This window comes from Xiphophorus maculatus, chromosome 19 (assembly GCF_002775205.1).
Source record: "Xiphophorus maculatus strain JP 163 A chromosome 19, X_maculatus-5.0-male, whole genome shotgun sequence".
NCBI lineage: Eukaryota > Metazoa > Chordata > Actinopteri > Cyprinodontiformes > Poeciliidae > Xiphophorus > Xiphophorus maculatus.
Genome location: NC_036461.1, coordinates 16,666,136 through 16,689,719, shown reverse-complemented (window position 1 = coordinate 16,689,719; position 23,584 = coordinate 16,666,136). Strand labels below are relative to the sequence as shown.

The 23,584-nt window shown below is 41.4% G+C and overlaps 1 protein-coding gene across 1 annotated transcript; it reads right to left on the bottom strand.

Moving 5' to 3' along the window:
- Nucleotides 1-1,250: 1,250 nt before the first annotated feature.
- LOC102222498 (alpha-(1,3)-fucosyltransferase 9-like) lies at nt 1,251-16,644 on the bottom strand. Its single transcript, XM_023352445.1, has 3 exons — nt 13,638-16,644; nt 3,479-3,641; nt 1,251-3,279 (listed from the first exon to the last, which is right to left on the bottom strand). Exons 2-3 carry the CDS (start codon nt 3,489-3,491, stop codon nt 2,192-2,194), a joined length of 1,101 nt encoding a protein of 366 aa, XP_023208213.1. The 5' UTR covers nt 3,492-3,641; nt 13,638-16,644; the 3' UTR covers nt 1,251-2,191.
- Nucleotides 16,645-23,584: the final 6,940 nt, after the last annotated feature.

Sequence of the window (23,584 nt, the reverse complement as noted above, 5' to 3'; positions counted from 1 at the left end):
AGATTTTCTCACAGCCTCCCAAGGAGGTGTCTGCAAGATCATAGGTTCAGCGTGCTGCACATTCGTCCGTGACGAAACAGGAATTGGTGGAACTATTCATGATGCCCTGCATGAATTGGAAGAGCTTAAGGACTATGTGGACAGTGCAACTCAGGGGTCACACCCTTTTGACTTTGTTCCTTGGCTCACCTCCGGACCCTGGTGGCAGATTGGAACACCCATCTTGACTGTACTGATCCTATTCTGTCTTTTCACAACCTGCATCATTCCATGTCTTCATAGAATGATACTAAAGACATTTAACACTGCCATGATCAGCTATCAGATGGTCAGGGTAACCTCTGACACAGATGAGGATTCTGTTTCTCTTCTTGTTATCAGGGTAGCCCCTCTTCTTGTTAAGAACACTCTCCCACTTCTCATTCACTCCCTTTCTCTGAAAGAAAAGTTCTGCAGCAGAATGGCAGAACGCATGGTAAACAACTTGGAGAAGTGTTTCGCTATGTTTTCTCCTTTTGCAAAAGACTTGATTGAAAACTAAAACGTTGTCTGTAGTCTTCTTTTTATGTAGGTTGAGAAAATGCCTATCAGTGATATGGCCTGGGGTCAGTGTGGTTTGGTATAATATCTTATGGTCCGATGTATTCAGTAGAACATTTCCACTGCCAGCTGGAGTCTCAGTGGACAAGTGGGATTACACCCAAACACATACCATTGCGTCACATTAGTGCGACAACAAATCTGCACTGTGTTGTGTGACACCAGTAGCTTCACACTCCTGATATCACACACAAACTATACTGTACCATTATCCTATGGACCCACAACAAATGGGGGCCCAGGAATGGTGGAGTATGGGTTGGTTTAATCGGAAACAGACAAAATAGCGTACCGAATAGCACCAACCTCTACTGCTCAGTGGAAAATAGGAATTATTTACACCAATACTGTCAGCAGGAATGGGACACAATTCTAGCAAACTATTGTGAGAAGCTTGTTGAAAGGCACTCAAACCACTTGAAACAAAATGGCAAGATTCTAAGAAATAAATGGACCAAATATTCTTCTGCTTCATAAAACAAACTAAACCAACATGTTTCTCAATTTTCTGGCATTTAGCAAATAGAAATAGTTTTTCTGACTGGTTTAAAATAGAACAGGTCTAGTTTGTTTCATTTTGTGTGTCTTATTTTACAGTGTGTGTAAATATTTGGTTCTAGTATAACATTAGGTCACACCATTCAGGTTTATTCAGTTACCGTACACATATATTTATTCTCTAAGTTATACTAGTAGACATCTATAGTTAGAACACATTTGGCAAAATACAATGATTTGGCAAAAAACTTGTTCTGACTCACTAAATGTCTCAGTAAACTGGCAGAATTTTTTTTTTATAGTTTCAGTAGAAACCACACATAAGAGATTTAATCCCATTCATAGTACAAGATGTTTTTGATCTCCATACCTGCAAATTAACAAAATAATTCCTGATTTGTACAAGAAATGGAAAAGTACAAAAGAGATGGAAGAGTGAAAAGAAAAAGGAAAGAAAAGGAGGACTTAGAATACAAGAAGTAAAAAAAAAAACAGATTTACATAAACACGGAAGTGTTGAAGGATAGAATGAAACAAGAAGTTAAGCAGAAAAAAAAAGGTAAGAAGAGAGGAAGGTAAGATAGTCTCCATACTATTAACATATTTTTTTCATTCATGTCAAGACTTGGACAATGCTGAAAATTATGGTTGTTCAGGCTGCAAGGGAACCTTCTAAATAAAATCCAATTCACATCATTTTTTTCTGGTACCAACTACAGAAACCAAGCTCTTAATGACATGCCCGCTGAAAGTAATTGCTACTACGATCATTGATCATCCTTCACAAAATGTAAAGAGAAGCATCTTTTAGATCTGCAGTGCAAATGTAAACATCAAAGAATGTTTAAAGACATCTACAGATTTCCAAAATTATTCACAACAGTGTTAAACTACCTTCACATCTGATTTCAGTGCTCTGCATAGGTGACATCTTCACAATCACAAATGAGATGGTACTTCAAAAAGGCCTGAATTAAATATTACATCTAAATATTTAACTTAATGTTTGTCTCACCAAGTAATTGTTTTTTTTCTGTGTGCTGAGTCCCACCTTATAGAGGTGATGAGTGCTGCATAGTCCATCTAAGCACCATCAGCCCCAGTACCACTTGTTAAGGTTATTGAATGCCCTGTATTCTTTGTGTTGTCTCAGGTAATCACAGGCCTTACATGTGTGCTCTGCCCAGAAATTGACTCTATTTACTTTAAAGTGCCTTCTCCATTTAAAGTACCCAAGGTACAGTTCTTCGTTCTTGTCCAGAAGAAGCAGATAGTCAGCCAGCTCTTTGGGTGACTTAAAATCTTCCACATGGATAAAAGCATCTCTTGGAACAAAGTTCTCATAGTTTTCTCTGGTTGTGCCAAGAACTACTGGCACTGTGCCCAGAGAGAGGGGAAAGTATAGTTTTTCAGTGATGTAGTCCTTGTGGATTGAGTTCTCAAAAGACAAATAAAACTTACAACTGGACATAGTAGGGATGTAATCTTTGTCAGCGATGTAGTTGTTAAAGGCACGTCCATAAGTTTGTATGTTAACATGGTTTCTCAACTCATTGTAATATTTTGACCTCACGTGATTAGGGCTCCAGTTGCTGACGATCCAGCAGACCAGTTTGTTTTTGCTTGGTGGTACGAAGTCCTCCACAGTATCTGCTGCTACAATAGACCCATAAGGCACTTGGATGTCGGAATCTCGACGGTAATTGAGAGTCAGATTGAACAAGTTATTAATCCCGGGAAGCTGGGCTGAATGCGACGGCGACTCCAAGTTCATCCAGATCCATTTCTGGAGCGGAGGCCTCTGTAATTTTGGCAAGTTGGACAGGTCCCCAGCAATGTCTCTGTGATGGATGACGACTCCGTCCGATTTGTTGTAGAACTTTCTGTCTGCTGTAATGAAGCAGCCCTCGATGTTGAAGGCAGAGCTGCAGATGTTCATTTCATAGGTTTGACCAAAGGGCCACAACCAAACAAGAACTATAGTCATGTTTTTGTAATTGGTTGCGGTATAAACATGCTGGATGTTCTTTGTGCAATCTGATGACTCTAATAGATGGTTTAAGAAAGTGGGGGATGGTTTATAGTACATGAAAAAGGCAGTCACAATACATCCAAGAATAAAAACACTGAACATAACCAGTCTGAGGATTTTGTGAAAAGATCCCGATGGTTTGCTCTGTCCTAAGAAGGGCACAGAAACAAGAAAAAACATGAAAATTATTAATTGTCAATATTCCTCAATTTATTCTTGATTACTGCAGGTTCTTATACAAAATAATTCATTTTTAACATAACTAAAAAAACAGCTACATTCAATATTTACCCTATTTTCACATAAATTCAAAAAAGAAAAGCTTCTTTAATCACTTTGCATACAGACCTGTTAGCTCCATGTCTAGATCCAAACAAACTATGAATCTGTGCTAATCCAACAAATCTGTTGGCCAGCACTCAGAGACGCTCCGTTGGTTTTAAAGTCAAGAAAATGTGTCCTTGATGATCTGCGTTGGTCTTAAATCTGCAGGTCTTCTTAATGATGCCACCTTCAGGTGAGCATGGAAACAGAAAACAGAAAATAACAGATTTAGCACATTTTATTTATTTTTGATTTATTTGTGATGGCCATTCTAAAACATTTATTTTGTTTTCTTCAAGCCCTTTGGTTGTATGTTTAGGGTAAATGTTGCTTTATCCCATTTGCGGCAGAACCAATGTCCTTTTCAACCAATGTTGGTACAGGACACGTTGTCTTAGCAGCTTCAGCCTGCATCTTCACAAGATCTTTGACTTTTGTTCTTTTGCCAATCTGCCCACCTTTCCGACCAAAATGCATCATCTCATTCATCTGGATCATTTCTGGGTCACACTGCTCCTTCCTGATTAGCTCTGTGATGGTTTGACATTCCTATCATGTCCATACTTGCACAAAACTATTTGAGCGTGGCTCTTACTGATATCTTGCTGACATCAGTAAGATATCAGCCAAGCCAATTATGTGTAGCACAGTTTTCTTATGTTATGCAAGAAAACTGTGTTTGAGGTTCACCCCCAATTAACTCAAAGGTGTCGGTTAACCCATGAAAAGTACATGACTGTTAGGTTAATTGGACTTGTGTGTACCCTGCCTCTCGTCCTTGGACCACTGGAGAAAGACACTAGCTCCCTCTTGACCCTGTCATGGCAAGTGGGTCTGATGGTTGGACCTTGTTGATTACCAAATTCATAGCATGCCAGAGTCATTAATCCTGGGTTAAACTATGAAAATCAGTTTCCCAGCATCACCTGAACAGGGTAATTGTTTTTGGTTTCAGGTATTTATCTGAAACCGCTGCTTAATTATGTAGTCATAAAAAATCCACACTCACTGCCTAACTGGTTTAACTGCACTAGTTTAAAACAGTACTATAGTATCTTATTTTTTATTCCTAGTTACTTGTTAGTTGCATGTTGTTTTAATCTAATTTAGACTTCATGGCTCATTGATTAAAATGCTACAACTTTTCCTATTCCTAGGACAGTTTGCACAATAATGTACCATAACATTTGATACACTAAAAAACACACAAACAAAAAGATAAACATTATTATTATTATTATTATTATTATTATTATTATTATTATTATTATTATTATTATTATTATTGTGTTGTTGGTGGAGATTTCCAGCCTAACAACATCTGTAAAAGGTGCAAATGCTCTTCCTTGCTGTTTTACAGAAAATAGAAAGAATCTTCTAGTGAATTTTCATCTTTCCTTCTTTACCTCCAATTGCAGACAAGGAATAAGGAAGGAACACATCTATTGGTGACTGCTTGGAGAGCGGCTGTGTCTGTCTGAATCTTTTTGGCAACATCCTCATCACAATTCAAGCTCAAGACAATACGAATCAAGAGGTGGGCCTACCTGATTGGAAACTGCTTTATTATTATATTTATTTCCTTGACCTTACATGAGCAAAACTATCATTAGATACAAAAATATGTCTTCTTACATTATACTTAAAAGCAGCTATTATTCTACTATAACTCACTTGTTATCCATACCTACAATGACAAAGAAAGATGTACATAGTAAAGGTAAAACTCTGTTTGTCTCCAGCGCATGCTCAAACAACACGCTCAATTCAGCATTAATGACTTCTTGTCTTCACAAATATGTCTTTTCATTTGCCAGGACGGTTAAACTGCACAAACCTGAGAGATAGCAGGTGTGGTCGGAGGAAGCAGCAGTCATGAGCTAACAGGTGGAATGCTGCTGGACTGCAGCTGAAACTTGAACTGGATTTGTTTTAGATCATCAAACACTGATAAAACAGCCACCTGTCAGAAAGCTCATTATCACCCCTTGTTTTGGTCTATTGAATACAGCACAATGTTGGTTGCCCAATAACTCAAATCTTACACATTCACTCACTACTAGGATGCAGAAGGGTGGGGAAAAGGTGTAACAAGAATGATATCTATTGGAAATTTGGTGTTTTGAAGATTTTTATAAATTTTTTTGTTTAAGATATTACACAGAAGGAAAAATGATCATACGGTTCATCAATTCAGGCAGAAAAATGTCTACAATTGCTCAAATTTTTAAGTAGTGCTACAAGGCAGGTGGGGGATGCTTTTATGTTTAGCACCATTCATGAACAGAGAAACTGAAAGTGTAATAAAATTAAAACTACAGATTTCCAAAAAATTATGACAACGCGCCACTGATACAATAACCGTTCAGGTACCAAAATGTTACCAATGTAAAAAACCTGAAAAGATTATAATTGTTCACATTAGCCTTTTAGCTTTTCAATAGATCATTATTTTAAGTGCAATAACATAAAAACAAACTGTATTAAGGAACAATAAGATGAAAGTTACGTTTACATGTAAATACTAAACTTGGTCAATTTCCATTTTGCAGCCAGAACACGACAAAACATCCTCTGGCAATTTACGCCTCACAATTTGTGTTTTGACACAGCTAAATTATTATTATGCTTTATAAATGTTTTTTAAGTTGGAAAAAATACTTTTATCATCAAACTCACTGACCTATTCCCTCAACTAGATTAATGAAGACTAATCTTCCAAAAGCAAAACAATAAAAAGAACAAAGGACAAATAAGAATAAAGACCATAAACAATAAAATGATGCAATGATGCCACATGAACCGCAAGTGTAAAAATGATAGCCGTTTTTTTAAGGAATTTAAAATGAGGCCAAAATTTGTTTTCAATTAATTAAAATTAATTTGCACAAAAATATTTGATGGAATACTGACACAAAGTACATAAAACATGTAACACTAACCCCAGAAATAAAGAGGGAGAAAGTAAAGATGATGAAAAGAACCTGAGGACATCAAGTAGAAATAATTTGAAGACAGAAATTAAAAAAATAAAGACTGGAAGGACAAAACTTTTAAACAATGGATCAGGCACAAGGTCTGAAAGCAAATATTTCGTGACAAAATAGAAGGACTGTTTTGAATCTGATTTGAGAGTCAGATTGAACAAGTTATTAATCCCGGTTAGTCGGCCTGAATTTGACGGCGACTCCAAGTTCATCCAAATCCATTTCTGGAAAGGAGGCCTCTGTGATCATTTATCCAGCTGGTGGATGGATTATGATCTATCAGAAAGGCAGTCACAAAACATCCAAGGATAAAAATACTGAATAAAATCTGATTGAGGATTTTGTGAAAAGTTCCAGATGATTTTCTTTGTCCTGAGAAGGGCACAGAAACAAGAAAAGCCATGATGAATCAATACATTTCAACATCAGTCAGCTAACTGTAATTATAGTGACTGATTGTTGTTTTTTTTGGTCTTTGAGGCCAATTGTAAAACAGGTTCCCTGAATGAACCTCCTGCAAAGGACACCAACTCTAATATCTTGGATTCATTTTGAACAGTGACGCTTCCTCATTGACTTTGTGTTGTTTGCAGCAGAAAGAACACATGATGCATGACTTCTTCCTGCTGAAGTCAGGGCTTGAGGGATCAAGAAACTCCTTGTTCAAAGGCTCTTGTCGACATTCGACCACTTCATCTGGAGAAATGTTACAAAATTTTAAACTTTGGCTGAAGTGGAGCTTATAATTCCAGTCTTCTGTGTGGCAAGCAGCAGAGCACAGACTCAGCCACCAGAACAACATCAAACCAGCCATGTGGAGTTATCTGTCTGAGGAAGAAGTCCAAAACCTCATGACAACGGTCTTTGCAGCAATCCCACTTGAGACTTTTAATTGCACAATTTAGGTCCATGCAGACCAGGAGGAAGTTCTGAGAAAAGCAGACAAACTGTTACTACTTTAAGAGCAGTTCTGACTATTGTTTTGTCAGAAACAGACAGTCACCCTCTTGTTCACGCTCTCACACCCTCCCCTTTTCTGTTCCCTTCGCTACAGTTGTTTCTTCACCACAGAACCTGACATGAATGCTCAGGCTAGTTAGCATGGCCACCGATTGTAGCAGACAAACTGTATTCCTGAAATGGTAAATTGTTTCTCCACCATTAGCACATTGAGAATGTCAGGATTCAGGTTGGAGTGAGGGATCTTTCCAGAGACGAGCTACGCGGAGGAGTTTGACAGCCTGACGCACCTGCATTGGATTCCGGTAACCAGCGGCTGGCTTCTTAAGAAGCGGTGGAACCACCAGTCATCGCTCGATGGTTACCACTTGTTGGTCAGACTCAGCCTTAAGTTCTCGCAAAATCCATGTTAAGTATTGTCCAGTCATTTTGTCCTTTTTCTCTTCGTTACCTCTCAGATCTTGATCCCGCTTCCCGGAGCCAAGCCTGGAACTCCACCGGTCAGGCGCGTCTCGTTGGTGGGCACCTCCAAACAGTTCTGATCCGCTGCGGCCCGGGACCCCCGAACCTACCTGGACTCTCGTTCCCTCCTGACGTCCCCCAGTCTCAATTCTACCTCATTACAACAAACCCTCGTAACCGTAAAAATCTGTTCTTCTGTGCGCACCTGCATGTGGGCAAGGAAATTAAAATCCAACATGACAGAACCATCGAGCCATGTTGACCCAGCAGGTCCGCACACAAGACCCGGTCCAACCCCTGCCGACCACCTAGCGCGTCATGATGCCATGCTTCACGCCCTATTGGATCAGCAGACTTTCCAGGGACAGGTGATGGATCAACTAAAAACCACGGTCTCGGAATTAGCTTCACAACTGGCTTCCGGCATGCAGCCTCTGAACTTAGCCGGAGCAGCGAACCCCGCTCCATCGCCGCGGGCGGAGCCTCCCGCTCCACCCGAACCGGCGGGGTTGCCCCGGGGCCGGGAAATTTCACCCCCGACTCCCGAACATTATTCAGGTGAAATCGGGAAGTGCGGTGGATTTCTCCTGCAATGCTCTATTGTTTTTGCCCGAGCTCCAGGCTCGTTCCCTGATGACTCCGCCAAAATAGCATATATGGTTGGACTGTTGAAGGGAAAAGCTCTCAAATGGGCAGAAGCGAAATTTAGTCTCATAGCTCTCACTCAAACGGCTCTTGACACCTTCATCGACGAGTTTAAGCAAACCTTTGGTCACGCCGAATCCAGCGCTGAGATTTCCTACCGGCTTTGGAACCTGAAGCAGGCTTCCCGTTCAGTAGCTGAATTCGCCATAGACTTTCGTACCTTAGCCGCCATGTCTGGGTGGAATGACGAAGCTCTTAAAGGAGCTTTTATCCAGGCTCTCGATGACACACTTAAAGATGAGCTGGTTTGCAGGGACGAACCCGCCGACTTGGAGGGGTTGATCTCCCTGGCCATCAGGATCGACAACCGGCTTCGGGGAAGGGCTCGGGGCAGGAAGGAAATTAAACCTGTGTTTTTTTTCAAACAACCCTGTACAGGACACCTCCGATGACGCCTCCCCGAACGCGCTCTCGCCTGATGAACCCATGCAGGTTGGTCGAGCACGGATCTCCCCCACTGAGAGGCAGCGGCGGTTGGAAGCCCGGGCATGCTTCTATTGCGGCCTCACAGGCCACTTCGTCACCGCCTGCCCCGCTCGGCTAAAAGGGAGAGCCCACCAGTGATCACGGGAGTCCTGGTGGGTGGTTGCTCCGGTTTGAAATCCCGACTTTCTCTTCCCGTCTCCCTCTCCATCAACCAAAGGTCAGTAAACATCTCGGCTTTGATTGATTCAGGGTGCGAGCAGAACCTGATCGATGCGGATGTAGTAACGCTACTGAATATTCCCACGATCACGCTTCAGGCGCCTATCCTGGTTAAGGCTCTGGATGGTGGCACTCTGCCAACCATTCATCGACAGACCGAACCTGTGGAACTCATAGTCTCAGGCAATCACCGCGAGGTGTTGACCTTTTTTGTGTTTCCCTCCCCACAGTCTCCTCTGGTTCTGGGTTTCCCCTGGCTGAGACGGCATAATCCCCACCTTAATTGGGTTGAGGAGAGAGTGGACGCGTGGAGTAGGTCCTGCCACGCAACCTGCCTACAGTCGGCCCGGCCGAATCCTCGATGTGACGTCACCCGGGAGGACCAAGAGGAAAAGCAGGATTTGTCTCGAATTCCTCCGGAATACCATGATCTGCACTCGGTGTTTAGGAAAAATAAAGCACTTTCGCTCCCGCCCCACCGCCCCTACGACTGTGTTATTGATCTCCTTCCCGGCGCGCCGTTGCCCTCCAGTCGACTGTATAATATATCGAGGCCAGAGAGAGAGAGCATGCTAACTTATATTAACGAGTCACTGGCTGCAGGCATTATTCGCCCGTCCACGTCCCCGTTAGGGGCCGGGTTTTTCTTTGTTTCAAAAAAAGACGGCTCACTCAGACCATGTATTGATTTTAAAGGTTTGAACCAGATCACGATCAAGAATAAGTATCCCCTCCCCCTCCTTTCGTCAGCTTTCGAACCCGTACAAGGCGCCACTGTCTTCACTAAGTTGGACCTACGGAACGCTTACCATCTGGTGCGTATACGGGAGGGCGATGAGTGGAAAACCGCCTTTAAAACCCCGGTGGGCCACTTCGAGTACCTGGTCATGCCCTTCGGGTTGACGAACGCCCCGGCCGTTTTCCAATCCCTGATTAATGACGTGCTGCGGGATTATTTGGACGAGTTTGTATTCGTTTACTTGGATGACATCCTGATTTTTTCTAAGAACATGACAGAGCACAAACGACACGTCAGGTTGGTCCTCCAGCGCCTGCTGGAGAACAGTTTGTATGTCAAGGCAGAGAAGTGCGAGTTTCACGTGCCATCCATCTCGTTCCTGGGGTTCATTTTAGAGAGTGGGCGGGTGAAGCCGGATCCGGGACGGATTCGTGCGGTGCTGGAATGGCCGACTCCTGCCTCTCGTAAGCAGTTACAGAGGTTTTTGGGATTCGCCAACTTTTACCGGAGGTTTATCCGCAACTTTAGTCAGACCGCGGGACCCATGACCTGTCTTACCTCCACCAAGTCCCAGTTTTCTTGGACCCCGGAAGCGGATGCAGCCTTCTCGGTCTTGAAGCAAAAGTTCGCGGATGCCCCGGTGCTGATTCAACCGGACCCCGCTCAGCAGTTCACGGTGGAGGTGGATGCTTCCGATTCTGGGGTGGGAGCGGTTTTGTCCCAAGTTTCGCCCTCCGATCACAAGCTGCACCCTTGTGCCTTTTTCTCTCGCCGCCTGTCGCCCGCGGAGAGGAATTATGATGTGGGTGACCGGGAGCTGCTGGCGGTGAAGCTGGCCTTTGCGGAGTGGCGCCACTGGCTGGAGGGAGCCGCACTTCCGGTCGTAGTATGGACAGACCACAAGAACCTGTCCTACCTGCAGGCAGCCAAGCGGTTGAACCCACGGCAATCCAGGTGGTCCCTTTTCTTCTCCCGGTTTAACTTCCTCATCTCTTACAGACCTGGATCGAAGAACGTGAAACCGGATGCTCTCTCCCGACAGTTCTCCTCGGACGACGAAGCTCCTGTCGTGGACACCATAATCCCGAGTTCCTGCGTCCTGGGGGCGGTGTCCTGGGACATCTCTGATCAGGTAATCGCAGCTCAACAGTCTGATCCTGATCCGGGCACCGGCCCTCCGGACCGTATCTATGTTCCCCTCTCTGTTCGTTCCCGTTTAATCCATTGGGCCCACGCCTCTCCTTTTTCTGGTCACCCTGGCACCAGTCGGACCGTGGCTCTTATCCGACGCTCCTTCTGGTGGTCGTCCCTTCACAGGGATGTGAAGGAGTATGTTTCAGCCTGCCCCACCTGTGCGAGAAACAAGTCCCTGCACCAGCCGCCCTGTGGTCTCCTGCAACCCTTACCCATCCCGGCACGTCCCTGGTCCCATGTTGCACTCGATTTTGTCACTGGCCTCCCGCCCTCAAAGGGTTTTACGGTCATTCTCACCGTTGTTGATCGGTTCTCCAAGGCCTGTCACCTGGTTCCCCTTCGGAAACTGCCGTCGGCCTTGGAGACCGCCATGTTGCTCATTAAACATGTTTTCAGGCTTCATGGAATTCCCACAGAGATCCTGTCCGACAGGGGGCCCCAGTTCGTGTCCAGAGTGTGGAGGGAGTTTTGTGGCGCGCTGGGGGCCAAGGTATCGATGTCCTCAGGGTATCATCCTCAAACCAACGGGCAAACCGAGCGTCTGAATCAGGAAGTGGAGTCTACGCTCCGCTGCCTGTGCTCCTCCAACCCCTCCGCCTGGTCCGTCCATCTGCCCTGGGTTGAGTATGCACACAATTGTCACATTTCCTCTGCGTCTGGTCTCTCCCCTTTTCAGTGTTCTCTGGGGTATCAGCCCCCTCTCCTGCCCTCTGACGAACCGAGGAATGCAGTTGCCTCGGTCCACGGCCACATCCGCAAATGTCAGCGCATCTGGAAGGCCGCCGCAGCGGCCTTGCATCGCACCGCTGCCCTGAACCGCCGCTTTGCGGATAGGAGAAGGAAGCCGGCCCCTCTCTATAGTCCTGGTCAGAGGGTTTGGCTCTCAGCTAAGGATATTCCCCTAAAGGCCGCGCCTCGGAAGCTGTCCCCTAGATTTCTGGGCCCTTTTGAAATTCGGGAGGTGTTAAACCCTTCTGCGGTGAGGCTTAAGCTCCCGCCCTCTCTTAAGGTGCACCCCGTGTTTCATGTCTCCTTGTTGAAACCGGTGAGGACTAGCCCGCTGTGTCCTCCGGTTGCCTCCCCTCCCCCCGCCCGCATCATCGATGGAGCTCCAGCCTATACGGTGAATAAGATTCTGGATGTCCGTCGGCGAGGACGAGGATTTCAGTATCTGGTGGATTGGACAGGGTACGGCCCGGAGGAGCGCTCCTGGATTCCCAGATCGTTTATTCTGGACCCGTCGGTTCTACGTGAGTTTCACGCCTCCAGGCCCAGGAGCGTCGCTGGACCGCCAGGTGGCGGTCGTTGAAGGGGGGGTACTGTCAGGATTCAGGTTGGAGTGAGGGATCTTTCCAGAGACGAGCTACGCGGAGGAGTTTGACAGCCTGACGCACCTGCATTGGATTCCGGTAACCAGCGGCTGGCTTCTTAAGAAGCGGTGGAACCACCAGTCATCGCTCGATGGTTACCACTTGTTGGTCAGACTCAGCCTTAAGTTCTCGCAAAATCCATGTTAAGTATTGTCCAGTCATTTTGTCCTTTTTCTCTTCGTTACCTCTCAGATCTTGATCCCGCTTCCCGGAGCCAAGCCTGGAACTCCACCGGTCAGGCGCGTCTCGTTGGTGGGCACCTCCAAACAGTTCTGATCCGCTGCGGCCCGGGACCCCCGAACCTACCTGGACTCTCGTTCCCTCCTGACGTCCCCCAGTCTCAATTCTACCTCATTACAACAAACCCTCGTAACCGTAAAAATCTGTTCTTCTGTGCGCACCTGCATGTGGGCAAGGAAATTAAAATCCAACATGACAGAGAAAGGCTAATCAGACCCTCCTCCTGACACAGCAACAGCTTTAATATGGATATTTTTAATTTATTTTTTTTTATAAATGTCACAGCTTTAAACCAAAGCCCAGATGTTTTAATGATCAACTTTAACCCCAGACATTATATAAATAATTTATTCTGTTCGTACATATTTTTCCTCTGGCACTGATCCAAAAGATGTTCTTTAATTGAATCACAAAGGAACAACAGACATTGTTCAACAGGTTTAACTGGACTGAGTTTACCGTACAAGAATCTGCTCTGCTTTCAGTTTCTGTTAAACTTCGTAAATATGACTTTTGTAATTTACTCATCTGTGATGGATACTAAATACAAAACAGCTAAGTGCATTTTTATTTTCACTTTCATTAAGTAAACCCATATACTTGCTAATGTTTCAGCATCTATAAAGTGCTTAATTATCAACATAGTCAAATTATTTACCATAGAAAGCAAGTTATCCACAACTGATTAGCACATGTAAGTCAGTTCACACATAAATATTGACATCCTTTGCAGCTATGTATGATGGAGACACTCAGTGCAACAGCTTCAAGCTTAGAAAAAAACATAAGCATGTACTGCAGTTCTGCTGTGTTTTAGGAAACACGAAAAGAAGATAAATATATTTTGTAGGATTTTGAAGCTGTGCCACTTTTTCTCTTACCTTTAATGGAAAGTCAAGGAACATCAAGGCAGCTTCTCAGAGAGTTGTCTGGACTTATGATGATACACCAAAAGTTGGAGGAACAGGAAGGACAATGTCATTTCTGTTTGATTTCCATGAAACATCCTCCTCACTGTCCACGCCCCACCCTACACGAATACAAGGTGGAGCTACCTGATGTAAATTCTCCTTCATATTTGCATTGTGTTTATTAACACCTTGAAACAGACAACAGAAAATTAAACAGTAAATTAAATAAAGCCACCTGTAAAATTGTATGTTTTTGGGGTGATTTTTTTCTATACAGAAGATTATTTACTCACTTTATTTATTTAAAGAAGAAATTTGGCATCATACTGTTCATATAGTATAATAATATTACTACACCTGTTCTACTTTAATGCTCAACAAAAAAGTCGTTTTCTGTTTGTCAAGATACTTCACCTGATGAAAAAGATATTTGCAGCCTTTTCTCAGTTAAAGTTAACTTCAGCTTGTTTCCAATGCATTATAACACACCAGATATGAATATAGTTATCCATAAATTATTGTGTATCTTTACAAATGCTGGTTTTACACCTCATTTAACAAAAGTGTTGAATTGCACAAACCTGTAGCCAGTATGAAAGTAAACAGATTTGTCTCCTGAGCCTGTTTCTGTGAATTGAAGAAGAATTCAGATCAGGTTGGGTGACTGCTGTCCTAGCAGCCATGAGATGAGATAAGAACTGGTTGGGTGAGTGCTGTCCTAGCAGCCATGAGATGACATGGTGCAGGGTTAGGATTAATCCTTCATGGGTTAGGCTTCATGCCTCACCAGCCATGAAGAAATAAGTTAACGAAATGCTACGGTTTATGGGATAACTTAAACTTTTAAAGAGAGTTATTAGACCTGTCTCATTTTCTGTTTATTTTTCTGAAGACATACTGACTTTTAGCATTTGGATATCATTTGTAGCATTTTTGATGTTATGTTTTCATTTTACCCCAACAACTGGTTTTGATTCTTATAATTTTTCCCCTTATGTAAGCTCTTCGTCGTGAAGTTAACAAGTTTCTCTGTCGTATCATCGAAGGCAGGAGATTCATTTGTCTGTTCTTTATTCCTTTATATTTCACAGAAAAGGTGTGCTTGAAATGAATGAATGTTGATGTAGTTCAAGATTTGGTTTAGATTTCTATAATTTAGGATCAGAAACAGTCACTATAGTCAGTTAGCATTACTGAATGAGAATGTCTAGACAACACTGTATCTAAATAGTCTATTGGCATTTCTAATTGCAAGATAACTACTCTTTCTATTTAGCCAGAGAGGCTCACAGGGAAAATACACAAAAACAGAAAGTAAAGTCTATTCAAATGACCGGTTTTCATGTCAACCAGGGGTGTTTTCAGGTGTGTGGGTTTGTATAGTTGTGTGTATCTGTTTGCCTGTATTGTGCTTCTTCTTTCAGGCATGGCAGACATATAACGAGTTACAGCAGCATTTCATCTGAGCTCAGCAAAGCAAGTTTAAAACGCAGATAGAAGAGACTACAGACTGTCAGTTCTTTCTCCACTGTACTGTGGTAAACTGGCTCATGTTGAAACTTAATTCATTTAGAAATAATTCCGCACTTTTTCCTTTATATGGGTAAATCTGTCTAGCAGTCCTGATGTTCATTCACTCCCTTTCTCTGAAAGAAAAGTTCTGCAGCAGAATGGCAGAACGCATGGTAAACAACTTGGAGAAGTGTTTCGCTATGTTTTCTCCTTTTGCAAAAGACTTGATTGAAAACTAAAACGTTGTCTGTAGTCTTCTTTTTATGTAGGTTGAGAAAATGCCTATCAGTGATATGGCCTGGGGTCAGTGTGGTTTGGTATAATATCTTATGGTCCGACGTATTCAGTAGAACATTTCCACTGCCAGCTGGAGTCTCAGTGGACAAGTGGGATTACACCCAAACACATACCGTTGCGTCACATTAGTGCGACAACAAATCTGCACTGTGTTGTGTGACACCAGTAGCTTCACACTCCTGATATCACACACAAACTATACTGTACCATTATCCTATGGACCCACAACAAATGGGGGCCCAGGAATGGTGGAGTATGGGTTGGTTTAATCGGAAACAGACAAAATAGCGTACCGAATAGCACCAACCTGTACTGCTCAGTGGAAAATAGGAATTATTTACACCAATACTGTCAGCAGGAATGGGACACAATTCTAGCAAACTATTGTGAGAAGCTTGTTGAAAGGCACTCAAACCACTTGAAACAAAATGGCAAGATTCTAAGAAATAAATGGACCAAATATTCTTCTGCTTCATAAAACAAACTAAACCAACATGTTTCTCAATTTTCTGGCATTTAGCAAATAGAAATAGTTTTTCTGACTGGTTTAAAATAGAACAGGTCTAGTTTGTTTCATTAGCTCTGTGATGGTTTGACATTCCTATCATGTCCATACTTGCACAAAACTATTTGAGCGTGGCTCTTACTGATATCTTGCTGACATCAGTAAGATATCAGCCAAGCCAATTATGTGTAGCACAGTTTTCTTATGTTATGCAAGAAAACTGTGTTTGAGGTTCACCCCCAATTAACTCAAAGGTGTCGGTTAACCCATGAAAAGTACATGACTGTTAGGTTAATTGGACTTGTGTGTACCCTGCCTCTCGTCCTTGGACCACTGGAGAAAGACACTAGCTCCCTCTTGACCCTGTCATGGCAAGTGGGTCTGATGGTTGGACCTTGTTGATTACCAAATTCATAGCATGCCAGAGTCATTAATCCTGGGTTAAACTATGAAAATCAGTTTCCCAGCATCACCTGAACAGGGTAATTGTTTTTGGTTTCAGGTATTTATCTGAAACCGCTGCTTAATTATGTAGTCATAAAAAGTCCACACTCACTGCCTAACTGGTTTAACTGCACTAGTTTAAAACAGTACTATAGTATCTTATTTTTTATTCCTAGTTACTTGTTAGTTGCATATTTTTTTAATCTAATTTAGACTTCATGCCTCACTGATTAAAATGCTACAACTTTTCCTATTCCTAGGACAGTTTGCACAATAATGTGCCATAACATTTGATACACTAAAAAACACACATTTGAGATGTTTCACATCTAAATGTGGCATTCATGCTGTCTTCAATCTGAACTCAGTAAGGTTGCAATGAAATACTTAATATGAAAACATCCATCATTTCAAACAAAAAGATAAACATTATTATTATTATTATTATTATTATTATTATTGTGTTGTTGGTGGAGATTTCCAGCCTAACAACATCTGTAAAAGGTACAAATGCTCTTCCTTGCTGTTTTACAGAAAATAGAAAGAATCTTCTAGTGAATTTTCATCTTTCCCTCTTTACCTCCAATTGCAGACAAGGAATACGGAAGGAACACATCTATTGGTGACTGCTTGGAGAGCGGCTGTGTCTGTCTGAATCTTTTTGGCAACATCCTCATCACAATTCAAGCTCCAGACAATACGAATAAAGAGGTGGGCCTACCTGATTGGAAACTGCTTCATTATTATATTTATTTCCTTGACCTTACATGAGCAAAACTATCATTAGATACAAAAATATGTCTTCTTACATTATACTTAAAAGCAGCTATTATTCTACTATAACTCACTTGTTATCCATACCTACAATGACAAAGAAAGATGTACATAGTAAAGGTAAAACTCTGTTTGTCTCCAGCGCATGCTCAAACAACACGCTCAATTCAGCATTAATGACTTCTTGTCTTCACAAATATGTCTTTTCATTTGCCAGGACGGTTAAACTGCACAAACCTGAGAGATAGCAGGTGTGGTCGGAGGAAGCAGCAGTCATGAGCTAACAGGTGGAATGCTGCTGGACTGCAGCTGAAACTTGAACTGGATTTGTTTTAGATCATCAAACACTGATAAAACAGCCACCTGTCAGAAAGCTCATTATCACCCCTTGTTTTGGTCTATTGAATACAGCACAATGTTGGTTGCCCAATAACTCAAATCTTACACATTCACTCACTACTAGGATGCAGAAGGGTGGGGAAAAGGTGTAACAAGAATAATATCTATTGGAAATTTGGTGTTTTGAAGATTTTTATAAATTTTTTTGTTTAAGATATTACACAGAAGGAAAAATGATCATACGGTTCATCAATTCAGGCAGAAAAATGTCTACAATTGTCATGATTCCAGCCCTTCAGCTCTGCCTTGGCTGTGCTGATTGCTCATTGCCCTCACCTGCACTGAGCTGGTCCCTACTTAAACATCTGCTCGTCACCAGCTCAGTGCAAGATCGTCTGTTGCCTCTGTCACAGCCTTCAAGCCTTGTCTCATGTTTCAATGTGTTTTCTGGTTTCTGATCCTGCCTGTTTTTGACCACAGATTTTTGCCTAATCCTTTTGCTGTTGAAGGTCCTGTTATGAACCCTGCCTGTTTCTGACCCTGCCTCCTGCCTTCTGGATTCTGGATTTTCACTGCCTGAGACCCTCCCGTGCATGACCCTGGACCGTTTCACGACTCAGCCTCTGGTTGGTGGATTTTGCCCCTGTCGTCTGTTTGTCCCCTGAGATCCCCACAGCTCTCCCCTTGTCCATTCACCCTCCCCTCCCCCGGCTGGACTCCTGACCCCTGTGGATTCCTCGTCCCTGACCCACTAGTGTGACCACATCCTTCTACACCATTTACTTTAGTAATAAAACTTTTTGGTTAACCATCCTCTTGTTGTGGCTGCGTTTTAGGTCCTGGCTGATTCTGCTTTTACAATTACAACAATAGCTCAAATTTTTAAGTAGTGCTACAAGGCAGGTGGGGGATGCTTTTATGTTTAGCACCATTTATGAACAGAGAAACTGAAAGTGTAATAAAATTAAAACTACAGATTTCCAAAAAATTATGACAACGCGCCACTGATACAATAACCGTTCAGGTACCAAAATGCTACCAATGTAAAAAATCTGAAAAGATTATAATTGTTCACATTAACGTTTTAGCTTTTCAATAGATCATTATTTTAAGTGCAATAACATAAAAACAAACTGTATTAAGGAACAATAAGATGAAAGTTACGTTTACATGTAAATACTGAACTTGGTCAGTTTCCATTTTGCAGCCAGGACACGACAAAACATCCTCTGGCAATTTACGCCTCACAATTTGTGTTTTGACACAGCTAAATTATTATGCTTTAAAAATGTTTTTTAAGTTGAAAAAATACTTTTATCATCAAACTCACTGACCTATTCCCTCAACTAGATTAATGAAGACTAATCTTCCAAAAGCAAAACAATAAAAAGAACAAAGGACAAATAAGAATAAAGACCATAAACAATAAAATGATGCAATGATGCCACATGAACCGCAAGTGTAAAAATGATAGCCGTTTTTTTAAGGAATTTAAAATGAGGCCAAAATTTGTTTTCAATTAATTAAAATTAATTTGCACAAAAATATTTGATGGAATACTGACACAAAGTACATAAAACATGTAACACTAACCCCAGAAATAAAGAGGGAGAAAGTAAAGATGATGAAAAGAACCTGAGGACATCAAGTAGAAATAATTTGAAGACAGAAATTAAAAGAATAAAGACTGGAAGGACAAAACTTTTAAACAATGGATCAGGCACAAGGTCTGAAAGCAAATATTTTGTGACAAAATAGAAGGACTGTTTTGAATCTGATTTGAGAGTCAGATTGAACAAGTTATTAATCCCGGTTAGTCGGCCTGAATTTGACGGCGACTCCAAGTTCATCCAAATCCATTTCTGGAAAGGAGGCCTCTGTGATCATTTATCCAGCTGGTGGATGGATTATGAGCTATCAGAAAGGCAGTCACAAAACATCTAAGGATAAAAATACTGAATAAAATCTGACTGAGGATTTTGTGAAAAGTTCCAGATGATGTGCTTTGTCCTGAGAAGGGCACAGAAACAAGAAAAGCCAGGATGAATCAATACATTTCAACATCAGTCAGCTAACTAGCCTGAGCATTCATGTCGGGTTCTGTGGTGAAGAAACAACTGTAGCGAAGGGAACAGAAAAGGGGAGGGTGTGAGAGCGTGAACAAGAGGGTGACTGTCTGTTTCTGACAAAACAATAGTCAGAACTGCTCTTAAAGTAGTAACAGTTTGTCTGCTTTTCTCAGAACTTCCTCCTGGTCTGCATGGACCTAAATTGTGCAATTAAAAGTCTCAAGTGGGATTGCTGCAAAGACCTTTGTCATGAGGTTTTGGACTTCTTCCTCAGACAGATAACTCCACATGGCTGGTTTGATGTTGTTCTGGTGGCTGAGTCTGTGCTCTGCTGCTTGCCACACAGAAGACTGGAATTATAAGCTCCACTTCAGCCAAAGTTTAAAATTTTGTAACCTTTCTCCAGATGAAGTGGTCGAATGTCGACAAGAGCCTTTGAACAAGGAGTTTCTTGATCCCTCAAGCCCTGACTTCAGCAGGAAGAAGTCATGCATCATGTGTTCTTTCTGCTGCAAACAACACAAAGTCAACGAGGAAGCGTCACTGTTCAAAATGAATCCAAGATATTAGAGTTGGTGTCCTTGGCAGGAGGTTCATTCAGGGAACCTGTTTTACAATTGGCCTCAAAGACCAAAAAAAACAACAATCAGTCACTATAATTACAGTTAGCATGGCCACCGATTGTAGCAGACAAACTGTATTCCTGAAATGGTAAATTGTTTCTCCACCATTAGCACATTGAGAAAGGCTAATCAGACCCTCCTCCTGACACAGCAACAGCTTTAATATGGATATTTTTAATTTATTTTTTTTTATAAATGTCACAGCTTTAAACCAAAGCCCAGATGTTTTAATGATCAACTTTAACCCCAGACATTATATAAATAATTTATTCTGTTCGTACATATTTTTCCTCTGGCACTGATCCAAAAGATGTTCTTTAATTGAATCACAAAGGAACAACAGACATTGTTCAACAGGTTTAACTGGACTGAGTTTACCGTACAAGAATCTGCTCTGCTTTCAGTTTCTGTTAAACTTCGTAAATATGACTTTTGTAATTTACTCATCTGTGATGGATACTAAATACAAAACAGCTAAGTGCATTTTTATTTTCACTTTCATTAAGTAAACCCATATACTTGCTAATGTTTCAGCATCTATAAAGTGCTTAATTATCAACATAGTCAAATTATTTACCATAGAAAGCAAGTTATCCACAACTGATTAGCACATGTAAGTCAGTTCACACATAAATATTGACATCCTTTGCAGCTATGTATGATGGAGACACTCAGTGCAACAGCTTCAAGCTTAGAAAAAAACATAAGCATGTACTGCAGTTCTGCTGTGTTTTAGGAAACACGAAAAGAAGATAAATATATTTTGTAGGATTTTGAAGCTGTGCCACTTTTTATCTTACCTTTAATGGAAAGTCAAGGAACATCAAGGCAGCTTCTCAGAGAGTTGTCTGGACTTATGATGATACACCAAAAGTTGGAGGAACAGGAAGGACAATGTCATTTCTGTTTGATTTCCATGAAACATCCTCCTCACTGTCCACGCCCCACCCTACACGAATACAAGGTGGAGCTACCTGATGTAAATTCTCCTTCATATTTGCATTGTGTTTATTAACACCTTGAAACAGACAACAGAAAATTAAACAGTAAATTAAATAAAGCCACCTGTAAAATTGTATGTTTTTGGGGTGATTTTTTTCTATACAGAAGATTATTTATTCACTTTATTTATTTAAAGAAGAAATTTGGCATCATACTGTTCATATAGTATAATAATATTACTACACCTGTTCTACTTTAATGCTCAACAAAAAAGTCGTTTTCTGTTTGTCAAGATACTTCACCTGATGAAAAAGATATTTGCAGCCTTTTCTCAGTTAAAGTTAACTTCAGCTTGTTTCCAATGCATTATAACAGTGGTTCTCAAATGGGGGTACGTGTACCCCTGGGGGTACATGGAGGTACTGCAGGGGGTACGTGAAGCTTTTCAAAATATCTTTAAAAAATCAGTAGGCTCCTCATAATAAGTCTTGGGAAAAATTATTTTGTAAAAAGTTCGATAAAATATAAATGTGTGATCATGCACTGAATTTTATATTCAGTATTTAGTTTCAATATCCTTTAAAATAAAACGGTTTGACTGGTTTTATACCTTCCTGGTGGTCACCGTCTTCTGTTTTTCTTTTTTGTTTAACCATGCAATGTTTGCAATATGGATGTATTTGTCAGGTTCACTGATATAAGTTGTTTGGCTTTAATAAATCAGACAGTGATTTTACAGCACTGTACCTCTTTTTAATTCCAAAAATGTTTTGCCCGTGTCAGGGGGTACTTGACTAAAAATATATTTTTAAGGGGGTACATCACTGAAAAAAGTTTGAGAACCACTGCATTATAAGACACCAGATGTGAATATAGTTATCCATAAATTATTGTGTATCTTTACAAATGCTGGTTTTACTCGTCATTAAACAAAAGTGTTGAATTGCACAAACCTGTAGCCAGTATGAAAGTAAACAGATTTGTCTCCTGAGCCTGTTTCTGTGAATTGAAGAAGAATTCAGATCTGGTTGGGTGACTGCTGTCCTAGCAGCCATGAGATGACATGGTGCAGGGTTAGGATTAATCCATCATGGGTTAGGCTTCATGGCTGACCAGCCATGAAGCTTAATCCTTCATGGGTTAGGCTTCATGCCTCACCAGCCATGACGAAATAAGTTAACGAAATGCTGCGGTTTATGGGATAACTTAAACTTTTAAAGAGAGTTATTAGACCTGTCTCATTTTCTGTTTATTTTTCTGAAGACATACTGACATTTAGCATTTGGATATAATTTGGAGCATTTTTGATGTTATGTTTTCATTTAACCCCAACAACTGGTTTTGATTCTTATAATTTTTCCCCTTATGTAAGCTCTTCGTCGTGAAGTTAACAAGTTTCTCTGTCGTATCATCGAAGGCAGGAGATTCATTTGTCTGTTCTTTATTCCTTTATATTTCACAGAAAAGGTGTGCTTGAAATGAATGAATGTTGATGTAGTTCAAGATTTGGTTTAGATTTCTATAATTTAGGATCAGAAACAGTCACTATAGTCAGTTAGCATTACTGAATGAGAATGTCTAGACAACACTGTATCTAAATAGTCTATTGGCATTTCTAATTGCAAGATAACTACTCTTTCTATTTAGCCAGAGAGGCTCACAGGGAAAATACACAAAAACAGAAAGTAAAGTCTATTCAAATGACCGGTTTTCATGTCAACCAGGGGTGTTTTCAGGTGTGTGGGTTTGTATAGTTGTGTGTATCTGTTTGCCTGTATTGTGCTTCTTCTTTCAGGCATGGCAGACATATAACGAGTTACAGCAGCATTTCATCTGAGCTCAGCAAAGCAAGTTTAAAACGCAGATAGAAGAGACTACAGACTGTCAGTTCTTTCTCCACTGTACTGTGGTAAACTGGCTCATGTTGAAACTTAATTCATTTAGAAATAATTCCGCACTTTTTCCTTTATATGGGTAAATCTGTCTAGCAGTCCTGATGTTCATTCACTCCCTTTCTCTGAAAGAAAAGTTCTGCAGCAGAATGGCAGAACGCATGGTAAACAACTTGGAGAAGTGTTTCGCTATGTTTTCTCCTTTTGCAAAAGACTTGATTGAAAACTAAAACGTTGTCTGTAGTCTTCTTTTTATGTAGGTTGAGAAAATGCCTATCAGTGATATGGCCTGGGGTCAGTGTGGTTTGGTATAATATCTTATGGTCCGACGTATTCAGTAGAACATTTCCACTGCCAGCTGGAGTCTCAGTGGACAAGTGGGATTACACCCAAACACATACCGTTGCGTCACATTAGTGCGACAACAAATCTGCACTGTGTTGTGTGACACCAGTAGCTTCACACTCCTGATATCACACACAAACTATACTGTACCATTATCCTATGGACCCACAACAAA